The sequence below is a fragment of the Zosterops lateralis genome (genome assembly GCF_965231275.1).
Source record: "Zosterops lateralis genome assembly, chromosome: 1".
In the NCBI taxonomy this organism is placed as follows: domain Eukaryota; kingdom Metazoa; phylum Chordata; class Aves; order Passeriformes; family Zosteropidae; genus Zosterops; species Zosterops lateralis.
Genome location: NC_139762.1, coordinates 66,956,973 through 66,972,241, shown reverse-complemented (window position 1 = coordinate 66,972,241; position 15,269 = coordinate 66,956,973). Strand labels below are relative to the sequence as shown.

At 43.6% G+C, this 15,269-nt stretch overlaps 1 protein-coding gene across 5 annotated transcripts in view; it reads left to right on the top strand.

Annotated features, from left to right (window-relative positions):
- RREB1 (ras responsive element binding protein 1) overlaps positions 1-15,269 on the top strand; it is a 122,058-nt gene that overhangs the window by 41,069 nt on the left and 65,720 nt on the right. Inside the window, exon 2 of one of the 5 annotated variants that reach the window (XM_083867680.1) lies at positions 4,106-4,475. The exons of the other annotated variants lie outside the window; for them this stretch is intronic. Coding sequence (XP_083723806.1) covers positions 4,445-4,475 — 31 coding nt within the window. The 5' untranslated portion in view covers positions 4,106-4,444. The remainder of the gene's footprint in view (positions 1-4,105; positions 4,476-15,269) is intronic. 5 annotated transcript variants of the gene reach the window in all.

Sequence of the window (15,269 nt, the reverse complement as noted above, 5' to 3'; positions counted from 1 at the left end):
AGGGGAGCAGGAGGAGGGAGTCTGGAGATTAAGCCGGTTGGGGTTCGTTCCACTACATCTTTTCATCTTTCCCCGGTACTGCAACACCGCAGGAGTAAAGTTACCAACAACATTCTTGCTCAGGTCTCTCATCCCTCACTCAAATAGAGGGTGTAATTTGACTATGTCTCAGCTCCCATGTGTGAAGGCTGTTGATGAAACTGTATGTATGTGCATTTTTAAGTACAAACAAAAACCAAACCCAAACAAACACAAATCTCAATTCAGATCTCTTCCATGATCCTGGATCACCATGTGGTTGTTCAAACTCTAGAACTGGCATGAGGCCGGAGGGAGAACACGTGGCCAGAACTGTGGGGTAAAGTGAGGACTGGCAGTCTGTCCTTCTGAATGACAGCTGTGGCTTACATCAGGTTAAATCAGTCTGTACGCTGCAGGCTGAGGCAAAGCATAATGGATTAAAAGCAGGTTTTCACTTCTAGCCTTGAGTTTCCTGCAATCCTACATCAGCTTATAGGGCTGCATGTATTTCTGCATCCCAGCTGCCATGGAAAAATGAGAGACATCATCTTACAGGACAGTTCTCCCTCTCAGTATTTATTGAAGTTTTCCTGATTCAAATGGCTGTGTCCACAGCTGTCCCAGATAGATTGTGGATCTGGATTTTTACCTGCTGCTTCTCCATTCCTATCAGCTGTTTCCGGCTGCAGGCAGGTTAACAGTGCGGCCTGCTGGGCTGCTTAACGGGTGGCCTGGCGCTGCCTTTGGGCTGATGCAGATCATTTCTATTGGCCAAGGTTATCTCCTCCTGACCTTGTAGCCAGAATCAGCCTCCCGTTGGCACGGTAATTGTGAAAAGGAGGGCTTCTGGAAGAATTCCTAAAGGCTGGAATATCCTTTCTGGTTTTGTCAAAACGGTGGGGTTTTTTCATCACCACTCTGAACAGGAAAGGAAAGTGTCTTAACGTTAAGTTTGCAAATTCAGAGAAGGTTGTGTTTAAAGATTCTTTTTTTCTAAAATCCACAGTGGAGACTATAAATTCCGTATGGCAGGAGGCTGCTGTACTTGATCCACTTTTGTTTCTGTACTTTCTTGGTTGCTTGCTCCCTGCACACTGGTAGCTTGCTGTACAGGATACATGGGATCTGATTTCTTCCTAGCTGGAACCTTTTGTACCAAAATGTCTTTTGCCTTGCTTGCAGTTGGTTCAGTTTATGGGACTAAATGTGTTTGCATGCTTTTGGGATGAACAGGGACTTCTGTTACCTGTGTAATGGAATGAGGCAGAGGGATTAGTGGGGAAAATTGGGAGAGAGGGAGGAGTTGAATGGGGTTTCTTTTCTTTTCTGAAGTCATGAGGCTCCTCCCGTAGCAGAGGGAGCATAGTACATGGAACCTGAAGACCTTTAAAGTACATGCTGAAATGGATGCTGGGAAGATACAGTACAGTGCTTGGGCACAACTCCAAGGCTCCCAAGGCAAGTAATATTTAAACAAGCTGAACAGCCCTTTTCGGCGAGCAGCAGGAAATCCAGCACTGAGCTTTGTGTTGTTGCGTGGTCAGCAGAAGATAAAAGCTCAGGCTATGCAGCTGGGGTTCCCTCCTATCACTGGATGGCAAACTGTTAAAAAAAGATAAAAGAACAGAAAAGGACAGGGGGTTGTCTTACTGAAAAGCATTCCTTCATATTTTAAGCCATCGAAGTACTTTGAAATACACTGAGCCTGATGTAAGTAAGGCACGGCACCATCAGGGTGTGTTGGAGCTTTTACATCAGCTGGCAGGCAAAAGAATTTTTCCCTCTGCTTCATCAGAGATAAAGATTGAACATGGGTAGGACTGTGATATGCATAGATGCCTCACCATGAGCCCCACAGCAGGCAGGAGCTTCCCAGAACATTTGTTTTTTTAGGACCAAGGCATGTAATCGTGGGTCTGCTGCTGACTGGGGGTCTCATTCTAAAATTCAGTTAGTATTCAGCCATATACAGCCTTTCCTGGTCCCACTTTCTGCAGCTAATCCTTGGTTAGGGACTATTTAAACAATGAGGAAGAGAATTGAAATGAATGAGGTTGCTAGTTCAAGTCTTCTAATCAGTATTTACTGTATTCCTCCCCTCTGTCACTCCTCCTTTTTCTCCTGCATTCACAGCATTAGTGTTGGGAAAGAAAATGGTTCAGAGCATTTGTTACCAATTTAGCAGCAAGTACGTGCTCAAATTTGGGGTTTCTGAGATCTATGTGTGCCATATGTAGGCAAAATGTAGTACTGGCAAGTTCCAGTAGAAGGGAATAAACGCAAATTTGCTGTTCTGCAGATAGTGTTTCTTTAATCTAATGAAACTTATATTTGTGCAGCCTTTTTGTTTTGGTGAGACAGTTAACCGTCCTCCCTAGGGTGCCTAATTGCTTATCATGAACTAATCAGTCCCCTGGGTATATGAAGGGATGAAACACTGCCAAGATAGAGCCTGTAACTTCCCCCAGAGGTGTGATAACCCTCCCAATTACCCCACCCTTCAGGGAGCTTCCCTACTGCTATTTTAAAGACCTCATTATTTCAGAAATTGTCCATGTTTGGAGATTTTAGGAAGTTTAAAAGGGGTGTATTTACTGAGAATCTTTTGAACCTGTAAGCTCTCATATTTTTTATGTCAGATTTGTATTGAATAGTGTTTCAAATTTGGTGTGAAAATGCTGAACGTGTTTTTGTTTATGAAAGTGCCTACCTTCATAGGTCTGGCATGCCAGACCCTAATAGATAAGGAAAGGGACAGTTTCTGTCTTCAGCTGGGGATAATAGGGATGGCAAAATCTTCTAACTTCAGAAGCCCCATTTGAAGTTCACATGAAGAAATGAGTGAAGCAAATCTGGTGGTGACTCTCTTCTAATTTTTGGTAGAATGATAGTTCCACGTTACCATGTGTGAAATGAGTGGGTAGATTAAAAGTTTTTCACCTTACAGTAAAAAATAATTCATTTAACTAGTGGTTTTGCTTGCATTCTCCTTTCACTTTCCTGTTTTAACTCATTCATAAGACATGCTTGTCTGCTGTCTAGGTTGAGATAGCTACTGATTGCCTGAATTCTTCTCTTGTATCTTTTTATATTGAATGGTAGAGTGCCATGAGGCATATAAAGCTTACTACAAAACAATAATCTTTGAACTGGAAGTGGAAAACAGCTCCTGCAATTTAGCATCTGAGTGAAAATATAAGTTCTGGTGTTGAGGTGTGTTTGTCCTTTATTTTTGCTCTGAATGAGCACATTTTTGTGTGAAATTTGGAGGATTGAATCAGTCAGTTGGGTAGAAATAACAGTTTGTTCCTTGAAAGAGCTGTAACATAATCAATGAACAATATCAGACTTTTTTTCTTTAAGGTATTCTTCACTTCTGGTTGTAGAGTATATTCTAAGTGACCTTAGCAAGATTGATGTAAACAAAAATATTGTTATAGTGTGTACTGGCTTAAAACTTTAAAGCGAGGTGATTTCATGCTTAGAATTAAAAGAAGGTGGCTGTGTGGGCGTGTATGTTTGTATGTCTGAGAAAATGTAAATGTGGAAGCATCACTCCTCAAAAGAAGTGTGACTTTCAGAATCATAGATCTGATTATGATATTTCAATGTTGCTTTGCTATGTGTGCATATATGAAAGTGATTACTCAAGTTTCCACTGGCAAACTGTCCTCCTGCAGAAATTGGGGTGGGTGCACAGGCCACTTGTTCACTTTTTGTTGCTGTTGTTCATTTTTCCCTATTTGCAGCTACTACTTTACCCAGAATTGGGTTGAACCTATACACAGCTCATATGAGTTTGTTTCAGGCCAATGTTTTTGTTAAATATATATCAATGGAGTCAGCAGAAGGAAATTAATTTCCCTTTTCATATGTGAATTGTTTCAAGAATTCTCTGTATCATCTGTTTCATGGAAATGTGTGAAGCACTAGCAGTGGAATTGGTTTTTTGGAAGGAGAGGGTGGTTTTGGACTAGCAGCAGACGATTTTGGCTGGAAGAATAGCAACTTGAAACTTCACTTACTGAAGAAACCTGTTCACAATTTTGTCTGTTTTTTGTTTTGTTTTGTTTTTTTTCCCCAGCGTTCCTGAAATAAACTTCCTGCAATTCTTTGCAGTGTGCAGGTGTCCAGACTCCCCTTTACTCATGGTCGCCTGTGAAACCCGTCAGGCAACTGAAGGCTGTACCTAAAATTCTGCTGGCAGTGCAGCCCACTGCAGTGGCCTTGATATAGTTACGGTGGACACCTTGTGCAGCCCCAGCTGTAGCATCCCCTCGTAGTCCGAACAACTGACTATTGCTGTCCAGGAGTCTGCACGTGTGGAGGACTGCCTGGAATAGAAAAAGGAAAGCTGCAGAGATTGTAAGCTGCTGCTTGATCCGTGTGGCTGTTGTGCCGAGGAGCATCAAAACTTGGCTGGATGGATCCGACAGCTCGTTGCAAAGTAGAGGGTCAGTCTTGCTGGTTATTTGCAGTTATTAACCTTAGTGGATTTACAATATTTTTTTTGTTTCCCTTGTTTTTATATTTTTCTCTGTATGCCTAAGAGGATTGTGGCCTTGCAACCAGAATGCTTATGTTCAGGAAACTTGAGGCTGTTCCTACTGAAGGGCTTTGAAGATCAGCAGGCATTTCCTCCAGGGTTTACAGCATTGTTGGAGGAAACATTCCCTGCAGAAGTCTTCAGGCCTATCCTCCCGACTTTGGTCATTTCTTACCTCACCAGCACGTGGATTATGCTGTTTGCAGACTGTCTAAGCTGCACGATGACCTCCGTGGATTCCTCATGAGCTTTTACAAGGCCAGGCCTGTGTACTTTGTAAAATCCTTTAGAAATGCCTGCTAGGCTTTTAAAGTCCCAGAGCATAGACTATACTACAAGGAACTCGGAAGGTCAGCAGCTGGATATGGTTGTGGATGAAGGGGAATTTGTGTGTGTGTGTATGCAGTTCTTGTTTTGAAAATACTTTTTTTTCAGGTCAGATAGAGATAAATTGTTCCTGAGAAGGCTTCTGGTACTGTCTGATAAAGCAGAGGAACTTCTGAATTCCATAAGAAATTGATGAACAAGATCCTTGTACCCTTTCTTTGCATGTGTGTTGCAGTTTATGAAAATGAACAGATGCTATTTCATTTTGTCAGTGTGCTGGAAGCACCTCCCACAGGTTACTTGCACTGTGTCTTCTTCAAAATAGAAAGAAAAGTCATACTGAAGAGTACCACTGGCAAGTAGCTCTGCTGTTTAAAATTTTCCAAGTGGCTTTCCTGTGCAGATCTCAACTTGGAGAGGCTTGCCAGCACAGTCTGTTGCTGTAATTAATTTACCTAACCTAAACCAAGGAAGAAACTTTGCATTTCAGAGTTTAGAGCTCTGCAAACAAGCTATTGGCCAGCTGGCCAAAGGCTGATGGCCAGCTGATCTGAGCCAGTGGGTGTGCTCACGAAATTTGTGGCACCTTGTTGATAGGTGGTGAGAGAGAGAGCTGTTTTTCTGAAGGCTGGATTTCTCATTCACCTGGACATTGCAATAAACCTTAGTCTGAGTGATCTTTGGTACTTTGGCATCTGTGACAAATACATATCTACAATAACCCCCGGTAAAATTAAAACAGCTAGTTTGTATCTTTTAACTTTGGCTCACAATGCCAGGAGAATGTCAATTGATGGTTGTCTATGCTTAACATCACATGGAGGGTTATGTAGTTAGTTTATATTTGTTCCTGGTCCTTAGCACACTGTAGGAGTTGGTTGACTTGAGATCTGCTTGTGCCTCTTATGGTGGGGGGCAGATGTTGGCTTTGGCCTGTGGGCCTGCAGAGTCTGCTTGGCAGGGCGATACAAGCTCAGAAGGATTGCTGCCAGTTGTCTTGCTGATGAAAAAGCTGTGTAGGCCCTTGGGATATGCAATTGGAGGCTGACATTACAAGTGCTTCCTAGGGTGGATGGGAGAGGGAGGGCTCTACAGCATGCCTCTGAGTCTCTTTGCTCCAGCATATCTCCCTCCTCTCTATGACCTGTGCTTCCTCCCTTGAAAATCTAAAGCTAAAACTCCCTAATTTAAAAATCTCTTTCAGGGGGAAGGGGGTAGGGACATGATCTGCGTTTCTGAACTTTTTAAATTATCTTGGTTATCTTGTTGTTGTTGTTGTTTGGAGGATGTGATAGGGGGAATAATTCCTGTGCTGACCAGAATACAGAAAGATATGATGTTAACAAGGTGGGGGGAGAAAAGGAGGTGTTTGTTTAGAAAAAGCCTAGTCACTAAAGCCTGTGGGGCAAAGGAACCCTGCTGATAACACAGATGAAACAGTCTGCCTCTTTCCTAACTTAAGAGGAGTGGAGCTTTGTAATAAATGGCTGCCATGTGGCAGCTGTCTCCCAGCTTCGTGAGCCTGGCAGTAGTTAATCCTGTCAGCAAGTCATGCTCCCTGGAAAAGAGCAGTGAGAAGAGCTTCAAACTCTTGAATCATTCTATTTGCAAAATATTTGCATGTTGAATGTCTTTCCGCTTAAAAAAAAGTTTGGTAATTCGATGTAGGTTTCCATCTTTAAGTAACATTAAAGTGCAGCTGTGTTGGCTTTTACATAAAATGTTAGAAATGTGCTGAAATATTGCAATTCTTTTCTCTCTTTAAAAAAGTCATTTTAGTTTTGTAAGGTGTATATTCCAGAGTACAAAATGTACTGTGTAGAGAAGAGATATTGTGTTGCTATCTCTGTATGTTAAAAAATTACAGGTTAAGCATTTGAGATAGTGGTTATCTTTAAAAGCTTGAGGCTTTAAAATTAATCTGTTCACTTCAGTTTGCTTTTTGTGTTTTGCTGAGCATGTCATGTGTCTGTCCTTTTTCCAAAAGTCAAAAAACTAGGATTTTGACTTTAAAAATTGGAGATTTTGTGCAGTAATGTAGCACCATCAGATTTTACAGGCTCATGATAAAATCTTGATGGTTGACAACACTACCACCAGGAAATGGGTTTAAATCCCTGTACTTTCTATTTTTTCTTTTCTCATTTTGCTGTGTTATCTTGTGAAGCATAAAATGTTTTGGCAAGCTACCTGGTATGGTGCTCCAAGCAGAGAGTGTGCTGGCATCTCCTGCAAAGACAGTGTGGTTGGGCTGCAAAGGATGAGCTGGGAGCTCTGCCATAAGCAAACTGATGCTCTCCCCCTTGGGCTTGCCTGTGTTTGCTAGCATATGGATGCAGTTAGAGTGGTGAAACACCATGTGGGACATAGCTACTCCAAGAGGAGTTTTTCCCTGGTCTGGCTTATCCTATTTTCAGAACGATTTTTGTTAAAATTGCCTGTGCATTCAGTTCTTCTGTGAAACTCTTCAAATACTCATCTTGGAGGAACAGAATTGCAACCAGAGCACCACACAAGAAGCAGGGCACTAGCACAGGAGATTTTCTGTATCTTCCTCGGTGTGATTCATCCTGCCTCTGTAATCCCTGCCGAACCCATCCTGCACACACACGCAGCTCTGGCTACATGTGAAGAGCAACTGTGAGGAGATGGAATGTTTCTTCCTCCAGAGATTGTCTTTAAACCTTCACCTCGAGTGCTGGCTCCGAAGCTGCCCTTGGCTGAGCTGCTGGCCATCAGGGTGAGGGACAGAGATGGGGACAGGGACAGGCCCTCCCTCCTTCCCTCCCTCCCTCCCTCCCTCCCCAACAGCTGCAGGCACCAATTGCCAGGGAGCAGCCCGGCCGCATGGTTTTGTGGCTTTCTTCCTCTTGTTACTAATGTGCCTCCTTGTTTCCGTGATGCTGTGCAGAGGAACAACCAGACGGATTGTCTCCTCTCGGGGTGGGTGCCCAGGCATCTGTACAGCCAGTTGGTATGGCACAGGAGCCCCTGTTTTTTCAGTGACACCAGGGGCTATTGATGGCAGGCTGGGGCTGTGCTGCTGCTGCTGCACAGATGCTTGCTCTTGGCCCACCTTAAAAGGACAAGATATCCCGTGGTTTAGACTGGCCATATATTGTCGGGGATGTCAGCATCTCCGTCACAGCTACCCAGCTGAGCCCGGCGTCCTGCTTCGCCCGCCCTGCATGCCTGCAGCCTCTCCTCAGCCAGAGCTGAGGGGTGCTGTAACTTGGAGGGTTTAAAGGGGAGGTCTCTTTTCTTCTCTGGTACTCAGTAATGTTTTCCATCTAGCTCACTCGTTGGAATCTCAGACAAGTATCTCATTCCCTCAGCACAGTACTTGCTTAGGCACACAGGTGATGGGACATTAACCTATAGCTGTCCCCATGTCCCCTCCAGAGTTTTGAGTCAAATGGGTTTGTCAGGGCAATGTGAAAACGAAAAAAAACCCCAAGCAACAAACACACAAAGCTACATTTTGATTGTTTCCTCATTTTGCAATCCTTCATCCCCTCTTGCTTGTCTGAGATGGCAGCAGCAGCAGGAGATGAGGTTTTGTTTCCCAGGGCTGTGCTTCCCCAGGATTGCTGGGGCTCCCCTCAGACAGGTGCATATGCCTTTCTTCGGCATGTTGGGCATGGAGATGTGCATAGTGGGGTTGCCCACTGATCCTTGCTTCAGTTTCCCCCTGCCCCTCTGCTCTCTTGCCTCATCATAGGCTCCTTTGGGGTATGTGGGTAGTAATTTTGGCAGGCAGTGTGATGCCACTTGCCTGACCTGTCCTGCCTTTGCCAGGTACTTCCATCCCATCTTCAGGGCCCATTCCCTCCAGTCTCTGGCTCTGCTCTGAACTCCCACCCTCTCCCACACCGTATTCCAAGGCTGTCCCCTTGCCCAGTGGGATGTAAGCCAGTGCTGGCCCGAGTGAGAGATGCAGCAACCGGACTGGGGAAGATTGATAGTGTGGGGAGAGGCCCCGGGCCATGTCCCAAGGAGTGCTGCCCTGCTGCAGACAGTGCCAGCCCAGGGGAGAAGTGAAGGGACTTTCTCGGGTCGCCACTTCATCTAAGGCAAATAAACTGGAGTTAAAGCCAAGAAACACATCGACTTCCTGGAACTCTGCAAGCCGTCCACACAGCTGTCCCCACTCCCTGAACACATGCAAAGCAGAGCTTATAAGGACAGACAGTATTGCTTTTGTGTCCTTCCTCAGCCAGTGGGGAGGGTGCAGGGGAGGGGATGTGCTGGGTAAAGCCCAAGGCCTGTCTTGTTCTGTGTTTCCCCTGCGTTGCCGTGATTTCCAGTGACTGGGGGAAGCCAGACTCCCTTCCCATTGGCCTCACAGCTGTGCAGGCAGGCAAGGATGAGGATGGTGGAGTGTTTGCAGTTGTCAACATGGAAAGGAATGGATGGATGTCTGCTTAGAGCCACTTGTTTTACTCTCCTGTTGCCCTGACTTTATTTTGTTGCCTTGAATGTGGTTTTGATGGTCCCAGGTTTGTTAAGCTGTCTTCAAATCTCAGTATCCTTTGTGCTTGAGCAAGCTCTTGAAGCTAACTGCAGTTTTGTGACAAAGGCTTCCTATAGGGCCAGGTACTCGCCAACAGGCTGATACAAACTTGTATGAGGAGATGAGGAGCAGCTCACAGATACATCTTTGGTCAGGGGAAAGAATGCAAAGCTGTTAGAAAAGTCTCAAAATTCATCAGCAGCTACTGATCCTAAATGCAGCCATATGTTATTGCAGTTCTTGCAGTGTTGTGTGTTCTGTGTGGCACTGCTGTTCCCAGAAAGGGCAGTGTAGGCTCAGATCAAACTCTGAGGTGATTACCAAATGTGCTGGGCTTTCCTGTTGGGAGCCAAGGGGCTGCCAGGTTTCGCTTTCGGTCTTGGTGCCGGAGCAGCTTTTGCCTGAGTTCTCTTTTCTGGCCGAGCATGACCACAGGCTCCTGCATAAGGGCTGTTCCCACAGCACACAGCGCTTGCGAAAGGTGCAAACATGGCTTCCCTCTCCAAGTTAGCAAATGGAGCACAGGGCCAAGAGGATGGGCGTGAATTCCTTCTGTATTGAGGCTGCCCAGTACCTGTGTGCATTGCTGTAAACCGGTTGGACCATAAAGGTGAATTTCACCCAGGAAACCCCTGCTTTGTCTGTATAGTCTCATTGTTATATTAGTACAACTTCCTTTTTTTCAGTGTATTGCACCAATGTAATGCCAGAGTATCATGGTGATTCAGAGTTGTTCACTAAAGGCGTTAGCTAAGTTCAAATTTTGGTATGCTTTATGGAGAGAAGCTTCTGGTCATCTGAGCCAAAGTCCTGAGGAGCATTACTAGTCCATAAGTCACCAAAAAGGGATTTTTAAAACCTACATAAAAACTAAATGCACACATGTATCCCATCATTCCTGCAAGGAAATAAAACAGGAGGAGTAAATATGTTTGAATATTTAAAATTTACCCTGTTAGATGTTATAGTAAAAGCATGCAAAATAGTCTGGAAATACAGGGATCATCTTGTTCTTGTTTAGCACTTCTTCCCCCGTCCCACTCCCACCAGAAGATCTCCGTAACTCAGTTTTAAGGCATGTCCATGAGCATGTGGTTCACTTGTTTATTCCATGCCTGGGTGTGTGTGTGTGTCTGTGTACAAGTTAGACATGGATGTTGTAGACTCGCAGGGTTATTTCAAGATGCAAAGTATTATACCTGTACTAACACAGCTAAAATTATTGTTTCACTAATAGCTCAGAGAGTTCATAGAAGAAGAGTCTGTCTTCTTTGGTACTCAGAGTGTACTCTTCAATAGATGTTACTCTTTTTGGTTGTTGTTCTTGTGCTTGGTTTTGTTTTGTTTAGTTTTGTTTTTTTGTAGAAGAAGATGTTACTTACAGATGCAAGTTCAAAAGCTTTGGGGTAGCATTCTTAGTTTTTACTGTTCAGTGAAAGAGCAGCCACCAGATACTTCCATGCCACTCTATTTCTTCCTATGTTTGTCTTCCTTTCCCCGTGGGCTGCTCTGTACTGGTGCTTTAGCAGTGGTGACACTCCCAGTGTAATTTTCTACTGCTGTGGTGCGGAGTCAGCACCAACACTTCAGTAGCAAGGGCAGAGTTGGTATTAAAAAAGGTCAGTTGGGAAAACTTTGTTCATTTGGTTTTCCTTTGCCTTGAGGCAGTGCTTTGAATAGTGTTAACCCTTTTTTCTTCCCACACGATGCCTTTTCACCCTTTTTCCTTCCTGCCAGCTTTGATGGAAAGTTATGTTCAAAAGGTAGTGCAGGTGATAGTCCACATCTCTTTTAGGGTGGGAGTGACCATTTGTGCTTGGGAACATTGCCTTGTGCTCTGTCCACTCCTCTGCCCAGAAGCTCAGTAGGAGACCAGTGCATCAGAAGCAGTTTGCAGCGCAGTGTAGCGATTCTTAGGTATTATAATCTCAAGGATAAACAGTAAACTTTGTTTATTCAAATGCGATATCTCTCTTTGAAGTTCTGGTCTTGTCTAAATTTGTATACTAGCAGGTCTGGCCTTCATTTAAATGATCCTTGGGGTTTTTTCGTGCCACTTAGAAAAAAAGCAGTGGGAAAGCCTTGACTAAGCTACTAGTGTTGCTAAGATGGAAATGATGGAGAAGGCTCAGGATTCCTGTTTGGACCTCATGGGAAAAAGTGGTTTGGAAAGGGGGGGAGTGGTGTGGGGGGGGGGGGTGTGCACATTCCTGAACCTGTCATGTCTTTTCCCTATTTCTTCTCCCCCACTGTGTTCTGTACTAAATACTACAGTATGTTTAATGAAACCAATAAAACTATTTGGCCAAGAGTGTTAATCTTTCCCTGGCCCAATTAGTGCATGGCTTCTACTTTTAACATTAATGTGGATTTTTTTTCGGAAGGCAGAACAATAAGCAGCTTTGTGCTATGTGTACCAGGTTTTCCCCCTTCTTGCCTGTATTGTGCATTTCTTCCTATCTATTCCAAAGGGAGAGCTCATGTGCAAAGACAGTGGAGCAGTCTGGAACTTGTACCAGCTCCCAGGGGCTGGGACGTGCTTCTCTGTGCTTGTGTAGCTGCGTCTCAGTTGCAAGTCAAGTGACTGTGACTCTGAAGACTCATCATTTTTTCTCCTTTCTTCTTCCTTCTCCTGTGGCTTCCTTCTCCTTTTTGCTTCATCCACGATGCTCTTCGCCAGAAGGAGAAACAGTCGTAGCTGTTCAGAGTGATTTTTAAACAAACAAATAAAAAACCCCAAATAAATACACATAAGCAAAGTGAGGAGAGTAACTGTTGATGGGCTCAGCTTTAACATACAGTGGAGTCACACTTTAGCCCAAAGGAGGAAATAGGTCTAGCAAGTGTCTTCCTGTACAGACTGAATGGGAAGCAACAAGGGGGTTGTATTTTTCTTTTTTATTTTTTTTTTCTGTAAGCTCTGCTTTTGCAGTGTCTCTCCCATTAGCTGGTTATGTGGGATGTCGGGCATCAGGGGTGGACCTCTATCAGAAGCAGGAACTATAGGCCCCTCAGGGCTCTCTGTGGGATGGAAGTTGTCCCAGTTTCATGTTGTCAGGAACCTCATCAAGTGGAAGGAGCACGTTCCTGCAGAAAAGACAGGTCTCTTGGTGTGGCCAGGCAGAGAGGGCTGCATTGTCTTGTTTGGTCCGGTCCCCCCTACCATTTGTCAGTGCTCTTGCTTAGTCACTTGCTGTCTGCTTTTCCTCCTTTTCACACAGGATGAATGTGACACTGGGGGGTTTCTTCAAAGTAGAAGATGACTTGAATGCTTGTGAACACTTCCCTGTTTCCTAGAGGCTTTGGTCCAATGGTGAATGCAACCTGAGGCTGCACTGTTTCTCAGCTTATTTCCTGTTTATCCTTTTTCCTGGAGGTCTTTGTTTTCTTTTGGGGAGAGGGAGGAAGGAGGCTCTGTCAGCACAACCTCCACGCTGGGGCATTTGGTGTGAGCTGGGAGTGTTTACAGTCCTGCAGACAGTATGGCATAGGGCATCTGTGCTGGTTGCTGCCTGTCTGAATCCCTGAGTTTCATAGGTGCTGTGGAAGAAAATCCCAACACTTCACCATCCTCAGGGATGCATTTTTTTAAAGAGGGGAAAAAAAAAACCCCATCAACCAGCCCAAAGGAAAAAAAAAAAAAAAAAAAAACAACAAGGCTGCAAGAGAAATCTCTCAGTATGTTCCTGCCTAAAGGCGCTCTGCCACGGGTTTTCCCACAGGAAGGAGTGATTTGGCCCAGCGTTCTTATTGTTTCTATATCCTATTGCAAATAGAAAGTTATGCTTCTGAAATTGGTGTGTGCTGCTCATGCAGTTGTCTTTGTTTCAGTGGAGCATTTTTGTTTCATGCAAGAGAGTGGAACATACATAGGTAAATAAAAGCATGCAGCAGCAGTTTACTTGTGATCTCTAGACTGCTTCCAAAATTGGAAATTTTTAATGTGCAGAAAATAGTTATAAGGACAACATCTCTGGCTACATATATTTGCTTGCATTTGGAGGAGGATATTTGGATTCAGAGAAGAAAAATGACTGTTGGCTCATAGAAACTATGAAAGGGTGCAATAGTATAATACATAGTTTTCCTCCTGAAAAAAAAAAAACCAGAGAGCAAGTTGGCAGGTTTTTCTGAAACAGTAGGTAGGGTTTTTTTAATGTGTGTATATTCCTGCCTGTTCTGCAGGCTCTCTCTGTGCATTTCCCATTTTCGGTGTTGCTAAAAGCAACACTAGGAATTCTGACTGTAGTTCTGTGGGAAGCTACTAACTGTCTTAAAGTTACCTTGGCAAACACAAGAGTCTTCCCAGTTACACAATAGATTTTTTTTTCCAGGATGTATTAGTGGTGACATTAATGTGCTAGGTATTGACTGAAAGAGGAATGAATATGTGTATTTTGGAAGGAATTGTGTATTTTATTTGTTTAGGGTTTTTTTTTAAGGACTAAATCACTTTTTTTACAGAAATACCTCCGAATAGTTTGAACTGGTCCTTATTTTTAGTAGTGCTAAGCAGATAGAGCAAGCACTTGTAGATCTAGGCCAGTCTTGAAAATAATTCTGTTGCTTACTCTATTCATAAGTAAGCTACCATGTAAGTGATTAAAATAAGATGGGTGCAGGGGGGAAAGAAATAATTATATTGCTCTTGAATGAGATGGATCTTTTTTAAAAGCAAATAAAATAACAGTAAAGTTAGAGTAGTTACAACAGTTAAAATAAAGCCAAACAAATAAATGGCTCCCATAATTACTGGAGAAAACACAGAAGGATGGATGCCTGGCCTCACTTTGGAGCAGGAAATCCCTGTGTCACGGGGTTCACTAGTATTTTTTTAAAAGTACAAAAGTAATTAGGGAAAAGTTATTTTGAATTGTTCAGGTTAGTCTGCTTTTCTGGTTTTGAAGGTGCAGATGGAAAGCAGTGTTTGTAAGAGGTTGATGTCTTCCTGAGCCTTACACTGCCTGGGCTTAGTCAGGTCCCAGGTTTTGTCTCTAGACTGCAGTCAGTGGCTTGCTGTGCCAGATCATCTGTGAGCCACTCCTTAGAAGGTCAGCAGCTAAATGTAGGAAGGTTGAATCCACTGCTTTGTCTGGCATGGTGTGAAATGAGGAACCATGTGACACAAGGTGGGCGCTTTCTTTTTGCCTGCCTATTCTTGGGTGCTCCAAATTGTTGGCAGTTGGGGTTACATAGTCATATATAGTTTTCAAATGCTGTTCCAACAGCATTTGAAGATGTCTTGCATGACTGATCTGCATGTTATCCTTGAGAATGTAATTTTTTATAAAGGAAGAAACCCTGTTAACTGTGATTTGAAGGCAATTGTCTCTGTTCTCTTGATACAAAAAACCAAACAACCAACACCTGTATTGAGCTTACTGGTTTTGATTTGTAAATCTGAGATGATGAAATGTCCTCAGTGTGTTTGTTTTTATAATGAAATAAACATTTTGCTTGTAAGGTTATAAAGCTGTTTTTCTCTGTTAAAAACATATCAGTAGTTTTCCATATTACAAATAACCTTTTCCAGTCTATAGCCATGAGTGCTGTGGCCAGAGAGCTCCTGTTTCTTATGTGTTAGTCATTCCCCATCACTTCTAAAAATGATGTTTAACTGCCCTGTCATTCTCCAGAGAGAACAGGCACCCTTCCTTAAACCCCAATGATAGCATGATAAGTTTGTGGTTTCAGAAAGGGGTGTGGAGGAATTCTGTTGGTACATACAATGGTTACTTATGTCTTCAACTCATGTGGGAACCTTGGGCAGTGGATGTGAGGAATGTGCCAAATGGTCCCAGAAACCTCTGTAGTAATTTCACCACTGCTAGAAGGAAGAAGGTGGCCACCATGAATTCATGT